This window comes from Ostrea edulis, chromosome 5 (assembly GCF_947568905.1).
Source record: "Ostrea edulis chromosome 5, xbOstEdul1.1, whole genome shotgun sequence".
NCBI classification, from domain to species: domain Eukaryota; kingdom Metazoa; phylum Mollusca; class Bivalvia; order Ostreida; family Ostreidae; genus Ostrea; species Ostrea edulis.
Genome location: NC_079168.1, coordinates 72,910,050 through 72,924,476, shown reverse-complemented (window position 1 = coordinate 72,924,476; position 14,427 = coordinate 72,910,050). Strand labels below are relative to the sequence as shown.

The following is a 14,427-nucleotide window of genomic DNA, read 5'->3' as shown; positions in this document are numbered from 1 at the left end:
ATTTTGATTATACATGAATTTAAAAATAATAGATTGAGTTGGAAATACTAAATTTTCATAATCGGATTCCCATAGAGTTCTTTTCCGAATGTAAACGAAAGAGAAGGTTGTGTTTTTTTTAGTCCGTTTCGGAAGAAAAGAAAAATGGAGGAGATTGGTTTACAGCCACAAGACAAGGTACCGGTTTTGTTTGTTTTTGTTTTAAATTATATCAGGCATCTTAATATACAATGATATGTAAAGTAAAGGGGAAGTTGCTTTTTCATTTTATATGGTTTAACGTAACTTATCAATAGGCCTAGTTGGAAGTTCATTCATTCAACAGTGTAAAAAAAAAAAAAAAAGCTTTGTCATTCTGCATTTATTCATCAGCATATCTGATGGCTTTGCTATTTATCTGTGTATAACATAATGAACATAGTATCTGATAATTTACCATAAATTGTAAGACACAATGAGAGATAGAAAGAGAGAAAGGCAGAGAACAAAGTAATGTACGACGTGGTTAATCCGAAATTCCTCTGACTCTTAGAAGCTAGGCTCTCAAGGGAGTTTTTTTTTTTGGTTTTTTTTTTTATGGGAGTGGGTCAGTTTCACTGTTTGAAATTTTGTTTACTGAACTTCCATGGAGATTAAATTACTCCTCAAAGATCATAAATGAAATTTCTAAAGAAACATGCTGTTCACATTTTATTTATAAGTTTAAAAAATCTGGAGCAACCGAGCCCATTCACCATGTACAGTAATTATTTGCTAAATTCCACCATTTCACCTCTTTCTTATCTAATTCTCTGTAGAGTTTCAACATTTGAGACAATATGCATATATACCACAGAAAAATATATCTGCTTTCTATCCATTTTTATACTAACCTCTAGTATCATCTACCCTCCTTTTTTCTTTTTCTAACTTCTACTTGCTGTCTGTGACAGTCTGTCTATCAATACAGCTAGCACTTAGTTTTTCATCTGACCTCTGACCCCAGTAATATTCTTTGGGCCAAAATGCCACCAATATTTGTTTCCCCTCACAAAAAATTAGCTATTTTTCACGAATTATACTAAGCAAAGCTGAAAAGGGCCTTTTGGGGGTCAAAGGTCTGTCTGTGAAGCAAGGCACTAAAGATAACATGTATGTAAATGAAAAAATGACAAAATCAGCAAAAGAATAGAGATAATTCTCTGCATAACATTTTGATCCATATAGGTACTGCCATTATTTTGGTTCATTAGTTGCTTCAACAGTTATTTGTCTTTTAATTTTGAATGCCAAAAGTACAGAAATCTAACATGACTAGATTTGTTCAAAATGAATGGTTATAATTATTTAAATAGAAAAACATTAACATGGTTAAAAAATGAACGAGTTGATGAGTTTCTTTAAATAAAAAATATACAATATATTCATGCTTACTTTTTTTACCAATTTATATTTGTTGGTTAATTCTTTTTATTTAAATCTGTCTTTTAAATTGAAGATCGGGATGTATTGTTGTTTATAATTGTTTGGTTTGAAAGAAAAAAAGTTGAGGCTAATGGTGACGTCGCAATGCACGGTTTATATCAGCTGGTGACCCTGGTGTTATATTCCCCACGTTAAATGAATAGGCAGATCAGATCATGTAGTTATCCTCATATATACCTGCTTTAGTATTTGGATGTTACTGCGAAATTCTATTTCTAATTTCTCGTACTTAACTGAATTATGATTATCACTTGGGACATGCCAATGACCATTTCATGCTTCGCTCAATTCAGCTGTCACACACTGTACATACATATTATTAGGGGTGAAACGATGCATCGCGATGCGACCGAATTGCGATGTAGTGGTCTCGATTCGATGTTCGATTTATTTGGGGTCTGTTTTGGTTCGATACGGTTCTAAAATCATAGCACACATTGCTCTTCATAACACAGTTTCTGATTAGCCAATGGAATTGAAAATTGCCCAATCAACATACGAGTAAATTTTGCTGTATCAAAATGGACGCAGTCGATTTGAAAAGTGCACCCCCAATGTATAAATCCTGGGTATTGCGACATTTCGGCTTTAGAACAAGTGATAAGAGTGTTGCTCTGTGTTAAACGTTTTTACATTATGTAGAATTTATTTGCAGAGAGCAATAATTACAACGAAACATAAGAAAATCTTAGCATTAAAAAGAATTTGGTACATGCTATTGTATCGAATCGAAAATCATCGAATCGAGACTATAGTATTGAAAATCAAATCAAAACGAGAAGGTACTGTATCGTTTCACCCCTACATATTATAATTGTTTTCCCAATTAATCTACAGCTGTAAGGAAATTATATGTTGAAAATCGTGAGCGGATTCTAGAAAAGTTTACTGGCCATGTGAGTGGGAGATTTTTCATAATTTGGTTGCCCACAAATAAAATTATTCGCATTTGCAAGTGGGTGAGTGGTTATTTGCAACCCTGGTACCGTGTGTGTGTTCTGTTCTATAGTTTTGAGCCATATCTGCTTATTCATTATAAAAATGATTATGGGTATTGGGAGTACTGATTATCCTCTTAGCCAGTAGCCAATGAATACTAATGAATAATTACTTTCATACAGTCCAGAATTTAAGTGCCTGTTTGTTTTTTTAAGGAGGATTCAGTGTTGGTGGAGTCCCGTCCAGGGACATCCCAGACTATGACCCATCTGGATCCTCTAGGTTCAGACATGGAGGATCTATATGTCAAATATAAAGTAAGTTAATAGGCAAAATATGCATTATATTTTGTCTTCAATTTTGATGCAGCCTTTATATTTATATACATATACTGTTTAAAAATTTGTGCCAAGTTGCAGAACAAGTACATACCGTAATAGAATTTAGATACTTGTACTCATGGATTTATATTTCATTTGTGATTATGTTTATTGTGATCAGTATCATTTAAATAAACTTTTCTAAACCTTTCAAAGAAACTGCAGAGACAGTTAGAATTCCTTGAAGTGCAGGAGGAGTATATTAAAGATGAACAGAAGAATCTAAAGAAAGAGTACCTGCATGCCCAGGAGGAGGTGAAGAGAATTCAGAGTGTCCCCCTGGTCATTGGACAGTTCCTGGAGGCAGTGGACCAAAACACTGGGATTGTTGGCTCTACCACAGGTAATCAATCAATTTTAGTGGCAGAGTCACCAACAGTGTTTCTCAGGGTAGTTTGTTGTTTGTTTTTTTGGTTGTTTTTTTTTTTTTCATATGTTTGTTTTAAAATTTCACAAAGACTATGACTTCCAACTGTAAAGGGATAATAAATGTGTTTACAGGTTCTAATTACTATGTGAGAATTCTGTCTACTATTGACCGAGAGTTGCTGAAACCATCTGCCAGTGTAGCACTCCATAAACACAGCAATGCTTTGGTAGATGTCTTACCTCCTGAAGCTGATAGTAGCATTACAATGTTACAAGCAGGTATGTATATTTTGTGATGGAATGCTATTAATTATTTAGTGTGTTTTCATGCTGTGTAGATTTCAATTTTTTGCACTAAACATTTCAGACGAGAAACCTGATGTTCAGTATGCGGACATTGGAGGAATGGATATTCAAAAGCAAGAAGTCCGAGAAGCAGTAGAGCTTCCCCTAACCCACTTTGACCTTTATAAACAAATTGGTATAGACCCACCCAGGGGAGTTCTTATGTATGGTCCACCTGGCTGTGGCAAAACTATGTTAGCCAAAGCTGTAGCTCATCACACAACAGGTAAGATATCCATCCATGCTTTAAATTTATGAGCTAAGAAAATATAAAATGAAATCTAAATGTATGGAGGAAATGGTTAAAACTGTTTAGTATTGTAAATTAATGAAAATTCATTTGCTACTCCACGGATTGAATAGAGATATTTTATTAGAATGAAGATACATGTACTGTGAAAAGCCTAATTTTTATTTTCACCACTCCTCTGACACCTTAAACAGGAATCGAAATTAACTTCTTTCACTACTAGCAAATTTTAGCTTGTGGATTATTTTCCAACTAGCTATATTGAGCTTTTACTAGCATTTTTCAATTGATTGCTTTTTTACAGGAATTTAGCCAAATAAGTATACATTTATATCAAAAGATATGAAAATAGAGTGCAAATATAAAACTAAGGTTCAGAGTTCTTTCATTTACCATTTAATGAATTATCAGACAAATATCATTGATGCATGATGAGGGTCATGGGGTACATTTGAGTGGCATACTCAGTGTCCAGAGATCTACCACCTATTTACAACATCACGTGGGCTGAAATCTTGAAGATTGTTAGCGTCAATTCAAAATATATATTCAGAACATTTGGAGATTTCATTTTATAAAAATCTAGTTGGAAAATGCACTACAAATAACTCAAAGTGTTTGACTATAAATACCGGTAAGCAGGACACTGCCTAAAGCAGTGATACTAACACCTTCGTGTATTGAGTAGACACGAATGAGATCATCATGATTGCTAATGTTATTTAAATCGGACGTCTCTGAGATGCCCAAAGTATGCTTGAAGTACTTTGACATCACTGACTGAGATGTCCTTGGCCATAGTTATTTATTGTCTTCAGCAATAAAGAACAACAATTGTTTAACATTATTGGATCCATGTTTACTTTTTAAATATGTTTGTAATCATTTTGTAAAGTGTTTATATGCACAAGACAAAATATATTGTTAACTTCAAAGTACAGCTAATAACCCAAGGAAATCTGGAAAAAAAATCTTTTATTTTTCACACACACAAAATTGCGACCACTTGTGATTTTTCACTTGCAATTTCAATTTTTAACTCGCATTTAGCAAGTACATGGATTTCCCTTAATTTTGTTGCCTGCTTTGAATTAAGAAATGGTGAAAATAGGGATGGATCACCATTTTGTCATCATCCTAAAATGATTAAATTTACTGAAAGCATACATGCCAACTTTTAAAAATCCCCATGGGGAATTTTGCGCGCGACGACCTTTTTTTCAAAGCTCAAAATTCACGACATTTTACCATGAAAATAAATATTTGTCTTTTCAAGTAAAATATCAATCTAATCATTGTACATGTATCGTATATTAACATAACATCAAGTGTGTTTGACCATTAACTTTAACAAACTATAAAAAAAAAAAAAAAAAAACGCTTTGAAAGATACACATAAATATTTTATTAAAATCATGTATTCAGCAAAAAATTCTCTTCAACAACAAGTCACCTACATATTATCAAATAATACTTAAAGTTGCATCCTTTTACACCATATAAACATTGGCTGGTCTATATATCAAAATTTAGATTAAAGCACATGCATGTAGGTACGACTACAAAGGCGATCTTGCTTGTCTGTAAACATGGGCTTGCAAAGTCTGGTGGAACTATCTGCAGTGCAACCAGAAAAGGAGTGATCTTCCCTGCTATGAAATTTGCGAACAAAACCTTTGCGCCCATGACATCTGAAATAATTACCAGGAAAAAAACCACATCAAAATATACGTTTTCACTTGTAAATTAAGGCTACTTGCTAATATAAAATTCAGTATAGACTTGTGCGAATTACACATCACAAAGTCTATTGAATACTACACTATATAGACTACATGTATATAATACATCGCTATAGATTTGGATAGCCTATATTATTATAGTTGGAAAAAAAATTTGACGTACCTTATTGCATATTTTGGATGCTGTCAGCGAGAGGCAAAAATCGGGAATGTCCGATTGTTTGGTAGTGACACTATCATCGTTGTCATTCACGTTTGTGTAAAGGATATGTCAATTTGAAATCTGTCTCCCCGATTAATTGCTATCAAAACATGCTTCGCACTGTCCAATAAGCACCCCGACACAGGCAGACCAGGTAAATTAAACTACCCTCATACCATGCGACACAGGTAAACAGTAATGGCTGACTATTGTCCCGATTTCTGATTGGCCAGTTCAGAAATGATGCGGGATTTCAAATTCCGGTTGGAAATGGGGGTTTGTTGTCGTAAAATGGGAGATATTTTTAGAAAATCTGGATTTCGGGGCATTTTGACAATCCCGATCGGGATATCGGGATTTGCCTTTTCAGTTGCTTCAAATCGGGAGAATCCCGCACAGATCGGGAAAGTTGGCATGTATGTGAAAGTGTCCTGAGTAATACAATATGTATTAAACTTTTAAGGTCAGGACGGGACCTCAACCTAGAAACCTAGATATATCAATGTGAAAAATTTAAATGTCAAAAATCTTCTCAGTATTTAGGGGTCCATATTTATGAAACTTCTTTAAAACTTCTCTCAACATGTTCAAGTAAAGCAAGTCTACATTTTGTGAAATCAAACTAATAAGTACACATTATCATGTTATGTTAAAATCAGATTTATTAAACAATGGTTTGGAGGGTATTAACAATTTTAGGTATGTAAGGTTATTGAAAAGAGTTTTGAAATACTTCTTGAAACAAGATTGATAAAGAATGCTTGGGTGAAAAGAATTGAATTTTGTTCTTGAAGTGCCACATCCTTTTTGAAGTGGATATAATTAGGCTAACATGATTAATTTGTGAAATTTTGTTACATCTTTTAAAATTCTTCTCAAGAGCCACTGGGCGAATTTCAATTAAACTTGGCACAAATCATCTTTGGGTAAAGGGGATTCAATTTTTTTCTTTCAAATGAAGGGCCATGTTCCCTCCAATGGCAATATAGTCAAGGAAAGACAAAAATAGGATGGGTTCATTTAAAAATCCTCTCAAGAGCCTCTGGGCCAGTAAAGTTGATTTCACATGAGAACATCCAGACTTAAAAATAGAAATGATAGCTCTTTGAAGTAGGGTGGGGCCACAATAGGGTATCAAAGTTTTACATTGGAATGTATAAAGGACAAAAACAATAGGGCCATGATTGATCATATTAATATGCAAACATTTATAGGTAGTTCAATTTCAAGTTTGTTCACATCAGGAGATCAAAGTTTTATTTGAAAATATGCAGAAATTAATTAAAACAATTCTTTTCCAGAGTAGCAGGACCATACTAAATCATATCGAAAAATACAAATGTTCCCAAGTTGTGTGAATTTTTTTTTTTTTTTTTTTTTTTTTTATGCCCATGCCACTTTTTTTGTTTTTGTCATGTCTGACCAAAACTTTAATCTTGCTCCTAATTTTCAAATGGTGAGTGATGCGGTTCACATATTTTATATGACAAGACCCTTTTCATGGCACCAAAGATTTTACCTTGTGTCCTAGACCTTAGAGTTTGACCAACTTTTAAGAAAACCTAACTTATTCAATATCTCTTGAACTATTTCAGGTAGAGCTTTCATATTTTGTAAACAGATTTCTTATAGCAAGACCTTTCTTTTTATATTTTGATTTTTGACCTTAACCTTCTCCAGAACAGCATGGTCATGTTAGTTATATTGGTATTGAGGCATCCCCATGTTGTGTGAATTCAAATTCAGTTATGTCACAACCCTTTTTTAGCCATGACTAGATTGGAGCCACATTATGGATTCAAAATTTTCATGGCAATAAAGATTGAAATTTTTTTTTTCTTCTAAAAGTCACAACAGTTGAATAACAAGAGGTCCATGGTGACTGGGGTGGGCAATATGGCCCATGGGCCTCTTGTTTTGCAGCGAGATCAAATTAACTCGCACATTCATTGTTGTCCATGAGCCTCTTGTGTTAAAATATAAAATGCACTTGTATTATATATAAATGAACATGTATTTTTCCAAATTTGAAGGCCTGGAAACTTTTAATTACTGTCAGAGGATGTTTTTATATTTTTGATATTTTTAATTTAATTTTCAATTTCAGCTGCATTTATTAGAGTTGTTGGTTCAGAGTTTGTCCAGAAATACTTAGGCGAAGGTCCTCGTATGGTCAGAGATGTTTTCAGATTAGCCAAAGAAAATGCCCCTGCAATTATATTTATAGATGAAATTGACGCCATAGCAACAAAAAGATTTGATGCACAGACTGGAGGTATGCAGTAAAAATTATAATTTATGAATATTTAAATGTAAAATGTCAATTTGTTTTTGTTTTTAAGAATGAAAATGTACAGATAATACATGCATGTGTAGCTTATAGATTATGCTGTATATATACAGTATTATATTGTTAAAAGGCTTCTTAAGTGACACATATTACAACAGAAACATATGTTTTGGTTTTAATAGCTGACAGAGAAGTGCAAAGAATTTTATTAGAGCTACTCAACCAGATGGATGGTTTTGATCAGACTGTCAATGTTAAGGTGAGGAGTGTATATACAAAGGAAACACTGAACATTAAGAATATAATGCTGGATGAAAGGCATAAGATATGTGTAATCATACATGTGTATTGGTATTTGAAGCTCTTAAAATCTTCATTGTGAGACTCAAACTCATGATTATAAATCAACATCTCATCACTTAATCCACAGATCTAACTAGATAGATAAGATCATCTAAAAGGGCAAGGAATATATCATAAATATTTATTTATGTATTTACATATACTAATGTTTTGTCAGTAACAAACCTATGCTATTTCATTGTATTTTTATGAACATTTGTTACAAACACTGCTGATATGTTGTGTGCAGAGCAAATACAGTAAATTTGACATACCTAATGTAAAAGTGGCCTTTCTGTTTGGCATAAAAGCTTTATTTATGAGAATATCAATTCAGATTTCAAAATGTGAACTGGGAATAAATGTTTAGTTTATATGTAATATGGGGGATACAAAAATCATGGAAGAATGTGGTAAGTGCATAATTAAATCATTTATTTCTTAAGGTAGCTCACTACACTAAAGCCTCTACTCTTTATGACACTATGTCACACGATGGTGATGTAAATGTTTTGTGAAATTATTTGTATCGATCGATTTGTTTGTCTATCATTGTAGCTCAGTGGTTAAAGCATTGGGCTGGTGAACCGCAGATCTCGAGTTCAAATCCGCCAGTCTTTTGTTGATATGTGTTAAAATATTTTTTTTTTTGAAAATCATGTTTTTATCCAAATTTGCATGTTTTCTGCCTTTTTGGCATATATACTTATTATATATCATCATATCTTTTAGGATTAAATCAAATCATTCTGATTTAAGAAACTATTTCTGGGTGTAGTGAGCCACCTTAAATAATGTACTTATTTGTCCCTATGTATACAGTATATATCATTGTCTCATTAGGTTATAACTATATAAGTTGTATATCATTGTCTCATCAGGTCATAATGGCAACAAATCGAGCAGACACTTTAGATCCTGCACTCTTAAGACCTGGACGTCTTGACCGGAAAATTGAGTTTCCTATCCCTGATCGACGACAGAAGCGCCTGATCTTCTCCACAATCACCAGTAAAATGAACGTCAGCGAGGAAGTGGATCTTGAGGACTATGTGGCCAGACCTGACAAAATCAGTGGTGCTGATATCAATGCCATCTGTCAGGAGGTGAGATATTACTATCAGAAAGTTCAACGTCTTCAAACAACATACCTGTATAAAGAATGATAATAATCACAAGATCAAGTCCCTGAGTACATCAATGTTAGGCTATACAGAGTCTACATGTCCATCTCCTGTCCTTCTCTTCTACTTTGCATCTAGTTAATGGAGTTGTAATAAAGAGACATTAGAATCTTATACTAATGGCACAAAGGTGGCTTATGATCAAGTGATATGTAATTATCAATCTCAAATCTGAAGCCCATTCTCAAAGATGCGATCACTGCACCATTAACATGCAACACTTCCTTTTAATATACATGCAAGGTTTTTATGTGTGATGCTCTTGTTTTACATTAAATGAAGATAAATTAGTTTTCAAAATGAAACTAATATGTTTTAATAGACAGTGAAGATTCTACAAATAAACTAAAGCGGTATATGTTTATGTCCACAGGCAACTGTGAATTTATTCCATATGCACAATTGTCAGTGTTATTATTTTTTTTTCAGGCTGGTATGCAGGCTGTGAGAGAAAACAGATATATTGTACTGGCAAAAGACTTTGAAAAGGGTTACAAAAACAATATCAAGAAGGATGAAACAGAACATGAGTTTTATAAATGATTTTTGTTTTGTGACTATAAGAAGCTAATTGACTTGAATGAAGCAGATGTAACTTTACACTATATTCTCAAAGTTATACATTTTGAATTTTCTTGAGGTTTTTATCACTAGAACATTATATTGTATCATAGTTGTGATATTTTCCTCCAAAATCGCTTATACAATAAATCTAGTTCAAATTCAAGGGGGGTGGAGCATAGGTGTGCAATAAGCAACAGGAACGGATCCAAGAACTATTTAAAGTGGGGAATTGTATCTTTTACACCCAGAAAGTATGGTTGCATTCCCCAAAATGACTGTTTATTCACCATTTAGAAAGTTGTCACACTGGCTTTGGCCAGCTTCATTCATTGCTTATTAAAGAAATGTGAAACCACCCAAAATGTCTTGTCATCCATGTAGTTAGGTTCATTTTCTAGTTATACGCCCGTCTTTAGACAAAAGGTATTATGGTACAGCGATGTCTGTCCGTCTGTTTGGGGTTTTCTGTTTCTAATTTCATTTCTCTGTCACATATCAAGCTGAAACTTGTTATGTAGCTTCTTTGTAGATCACTCTAGATCATGTTACAATTTTGATCCATTTCAACCTCTTTTGCAGAAGTTTTGCCCCTTTATTTGAAAATTATTGTTACATGGATAGTACTTAATTTGTCCGGTTAACTCCTCCCACAATTTTCAAATGAGAGCCATCTTGTTTTACAAAGTGTTTTTATGGGAATGGAAGATGTGCATGTGGCAAGGATTTTGATTTTCTTCAATTTTTGAGAAAATTACAGGTTGTTGGACTTAGTCCGTTTTGAGGAAATGTTCTAATAAATAAAGGGCATGGTTTGTCCTTTTAAACTCCTCTTACAGTTTAGAAGCTAAGGTCTTTGTAAATAACTTAAAGATGTGCATAGTGCAAGGATTTTAATTCTCCACAATTCTTAATTTTCTTTTATGCTTTAAATATTTACAGGATGTTGAATTTGGTTGGGGAAAATATTTTACACTCAACTCTTGGTTTGTCTATCTACTTCTTGTCACAGTTTTAAGCTTAGACCCTTATTCATACAATAACAGTGCGACATTTAACTCTGGACATGACAAAAGTCTGAGTTTCGCCAACCCTTTTATCAAGGATGCAAATAAACCCTGAATGCAAAGAAAGTATGTTGCAGCTTGATGATGGCTTATGCTACCTGAAGCAAAGTTCTTCAAATTAATGCTTAATAAGAAAAATGCCCTATATAAGCATTTTCACGGGCGCATTGTGTACCGTTTACATCACTCCTGTTTTTCATGTCTTATGAGACTTTCGACTCGTATCATGAAACAGTGAATAACTTTTTTATACCCCCCGCAACAAGTTGTGGGGGGGGGGGGGTATACTGGAATCGGGTTGTCCGTCTGTCCGTCCGTCCATCTGTAGACGCAATGGTTTCCGGACTCTAAAGCATTATCCTTTCCACCTACCGTCACCATATCATACATATGGACTACCCATGGGATGAAGATGTTCCCTATCGATTTTGGGGTCCAAAGGTCAAGCGCACTGGACATCGAAGAAGTAATATGGTTTCCGGGCTCTAAAGCGTTATCCTTTCCACCTACAGTCACCATATCATACATATGGACTACCCATGGGATGAAAATGTTCCCTATCGATTTTGGGGTCCAAAGGTCAAGCGCACTGGACATCGAAGAAGTAATATGGTTTCCGGGCTCTAAAGCGTTATCCTTTCCACCTACAGTCACCATATCATACATATGGACTACCCATGGGATGAAAATGTTCCCTATCGATTTTGGGGTCAAAAGGTCAAACGCACTGGACATCGAAGTAGCAATATGGTTCGGTTTGTCATGCCATTTGTTTTTTACACTCAGAAAAGAGGTAGTTTATACCTATTACCAACACCCTTTGGTAGATTGGGGTAAGTGGGGGGTATTCTTAGTGAGCATTGCTCACAGTACCTCTTGTTTATATTGCTTAACAAATCTGAGAGTAAGATATCAGTTTATGGAAATCAAATTCATGTAGTGTTAAGGTTCTACTTGCATCAAACTTGTTTGAATTTTAGATCACCTAAGCTTTTCTAATTATTTACCTATCATCTGTAAACTTTTTCACATTCCTGAATTTTTCTCAAGAAGCACTGGGTCATTATCTGACAATGATATTTGCCACAAAGCATCCTTGGGTGAAGGACCGCGCCCTATTCCAAGGGGAACTGATTAAGAAATGGGGTTTGGTTTTTTTAAAAACCTGAAGGACCAACAAAGCTGAAACTACATGTATGTAAGATTAATTACTTATATACTAAAGATTTTATACCAGGGTGGGACCAAAATAGGGGTTCAAAGTTTAACATTGGTTATATACATTTACGGGGGAGTATCATTGAAAACCTTCTCAAGAACCAGAAGAATTTAGATAGTTGATTGAATATTGTTTAACGTCCCTCTCGTGAATCTATCACTCATATAGAGACATAACCATTGCCAGGGAAGGGCTGCAAAATATAGGCCTATGCCTTTGAGAGGGAGAAATCTTTATCGTGCCACACTTGCTGTGACACGGGACCTCGGTTTTGCGGTCTCATCCAATGACCACCCCATTTAGTTGCCTTTTACGACAAGCAAGGGGTACTGAGGACCTAATCTAACTCGGGTCCCCACGGGACAATTTAGATAGTCAAATTAATATGCAAGCGTCCTCATTTAGTGTAGTTTCATACTGTTTATACCATGATTCTCAGGGTTCAAAATTTAATATTTGTTATATATTAGGAAGGTCTTTGAAAATCTTTTTATGAACCAAAAGAATTGAGATTGTCAAGTTAAGATGCAAACATCCTTATATATAGTGCTTTTATTCTCAAAGATATTCCGTACTGTGGCCCCTGAAGCCACGGGAGGGGGGGGGTTGTTCAAATTAGCTTTGGCTTTATATGATGAGATGAGACCGCAAAAACCGAGGTCCCGTGTCACAGCAGGTGTGGCACGATAAAGATCCCTCCCTGCTCAAAGGCCGTAAGCGCCGAGCATAGGCTTAAATTTTGCAGCCTTTCACCGGTGATGGTGGCGTCTCCATATGAGCGAGTGGGCGGGACGTTAAACAACATACAATCAATATATGACAGATCTAAGTGTTCCAGATTTGCCTCACGAATCAGAATTGTCAAATATCCTCGTGTATTGTAGTTTCAGATTTGTTAATACCATGGCCCCTAGGGAGGGGTGGCAAAAGGATTCTAAAGATATATACTGACACAAGCAACGTCACATAGCGTAGACAAATGTGTTCCCTCCATGCTACTTGGTGCTCAAGTGAGCGATGTGATCCATGGGTCTCTTATTGCTACAGTTTATAGTCTCTTATTGCTACAGTTTATAGTCGCTTGTTGCTACAGTTTATAGTCGCTTGTTGCTACAGTTTATAGTCTCTTATTGCTACAGTTTATAGTCGCTTATTGCTACAGTTTATAGTCTCTTCTTGCTACAGTTTATAGTCGCTTGTTGCTACAGTTTATAGTCTCTTATTGCTACAGTTTATAGTCTTTATTTTTTTTCCCTTCTGCAACACAGGAAGGAAACAGAAATCCCGGTGAATTTGCATCCGTCCGTCACATTTGTGCACCCAACTCCCCGGAAACCGATCAACGGATTTTGTACAAATTTTGTAGGATTGTTAGTCACCATATGCACAGGCATGCACCTGAAGTGTGGACAGCTTGTATAGATTTTATGTACATACCCCCCCCCCCCCCTTCCGATGATGAAATTATTTTCATACAGAACCAATAATTTATCCAAAATAGGTTATTTCCCCTCCAATCACCCTCAAACGTCGTTCTGAATAGTCAGTTTCTACCTTCTGTAAGCTTTTGAGTTGTGGGATGCTAATCTCTCTCTCTCTCTCTCTCTCTCTCTCTCTCTCTCTCATGCATCTTATCATATGTAATTCACAAAAATAGTGATTTTTGCGTTTTATATTCATTAAATACTTGGAAGGTGCAGACGTCATAATGCTTCAAATTATTTAGAGTGAGAATGAGGACAATCAAGAGGTTTAACAGTTTGAAAACAAATTTAATCCATATTAAAACACCATGAACATACATATACGTTAGCAAAATACCCTAAAAATCCTTTAAAATCACGTTTCTATCTTCGTAATTTTCAGAATGTCTATCTTTTAAATCCAAAAAATCTGAGAATGCGATTCCTCCATGCTCTCCGCGGTCTCACCACACGGGGTTCTTGCACAGGAGAAAGTCACGTGGTGCAGAGGAAACTGTACTGTAGAGGCCTTGATTCCACGTGCTTTGTCTTCTCTTCTTTGTCCTTGGTGGAATCCTGGGATTCTGGTGCAAGTTTAAAGCTTTCTATA

General features: G+C 35.0%; 1 protein-coding gene across 1 annotated transcript; it reads left to right on the top strand.

The window, feature by feature from the left end:
- The first annotated feature begins 28 nt into the window (after positions 1-28).
- On the top strand, positions 29-10,433 carry LOC125650379 (26S proteasome regulatory subunit 6B). Its single transcript, XM_048878615.2, has 9 exons — positions 29-177; positions 2,619-2,720; positions 2,940-3,126; positions 3,285-3,431; positions 3,520-3,723; positions 7,799-7,966; positions 8,164-8,240; positions 9,205-9,429; positions 9,937-10,433. Exons 1-9 carry the CDS (start codon positions 145-147, stop codon positions 10,048-10,050), a joined length of 1,257 nt encoding a protein of 418 aa, XP_048734572.1. The 5' UTR covers positions 29-144; the 3' UTR covers positions 10,051-10,433.
- Positions 10,434-14,427: the final 3,994 nt, after the last annotated feature.

Coding starts and splice junctions, on each gene's coding strand:
- LOC125650379 (XM_048878615.2), top strand. CDS start 145: ATGGAGGAGATTGGTTTACAGCCACAAGACAAG. Junction 178..2,618: donor GTTTACAGCCACAAGACAAG/GTACCGGTTTTG, acceptor TGTTTTTTTAAG/GAGGATTCAGTGTTGGTGGA. Junction 3,724..7,798: donor TGTAGCTCATCACACAACAG/GTAAGATATCCA, acceptor TTTCAATTTCAG/CTGCATTTATTAGAGTTGTT.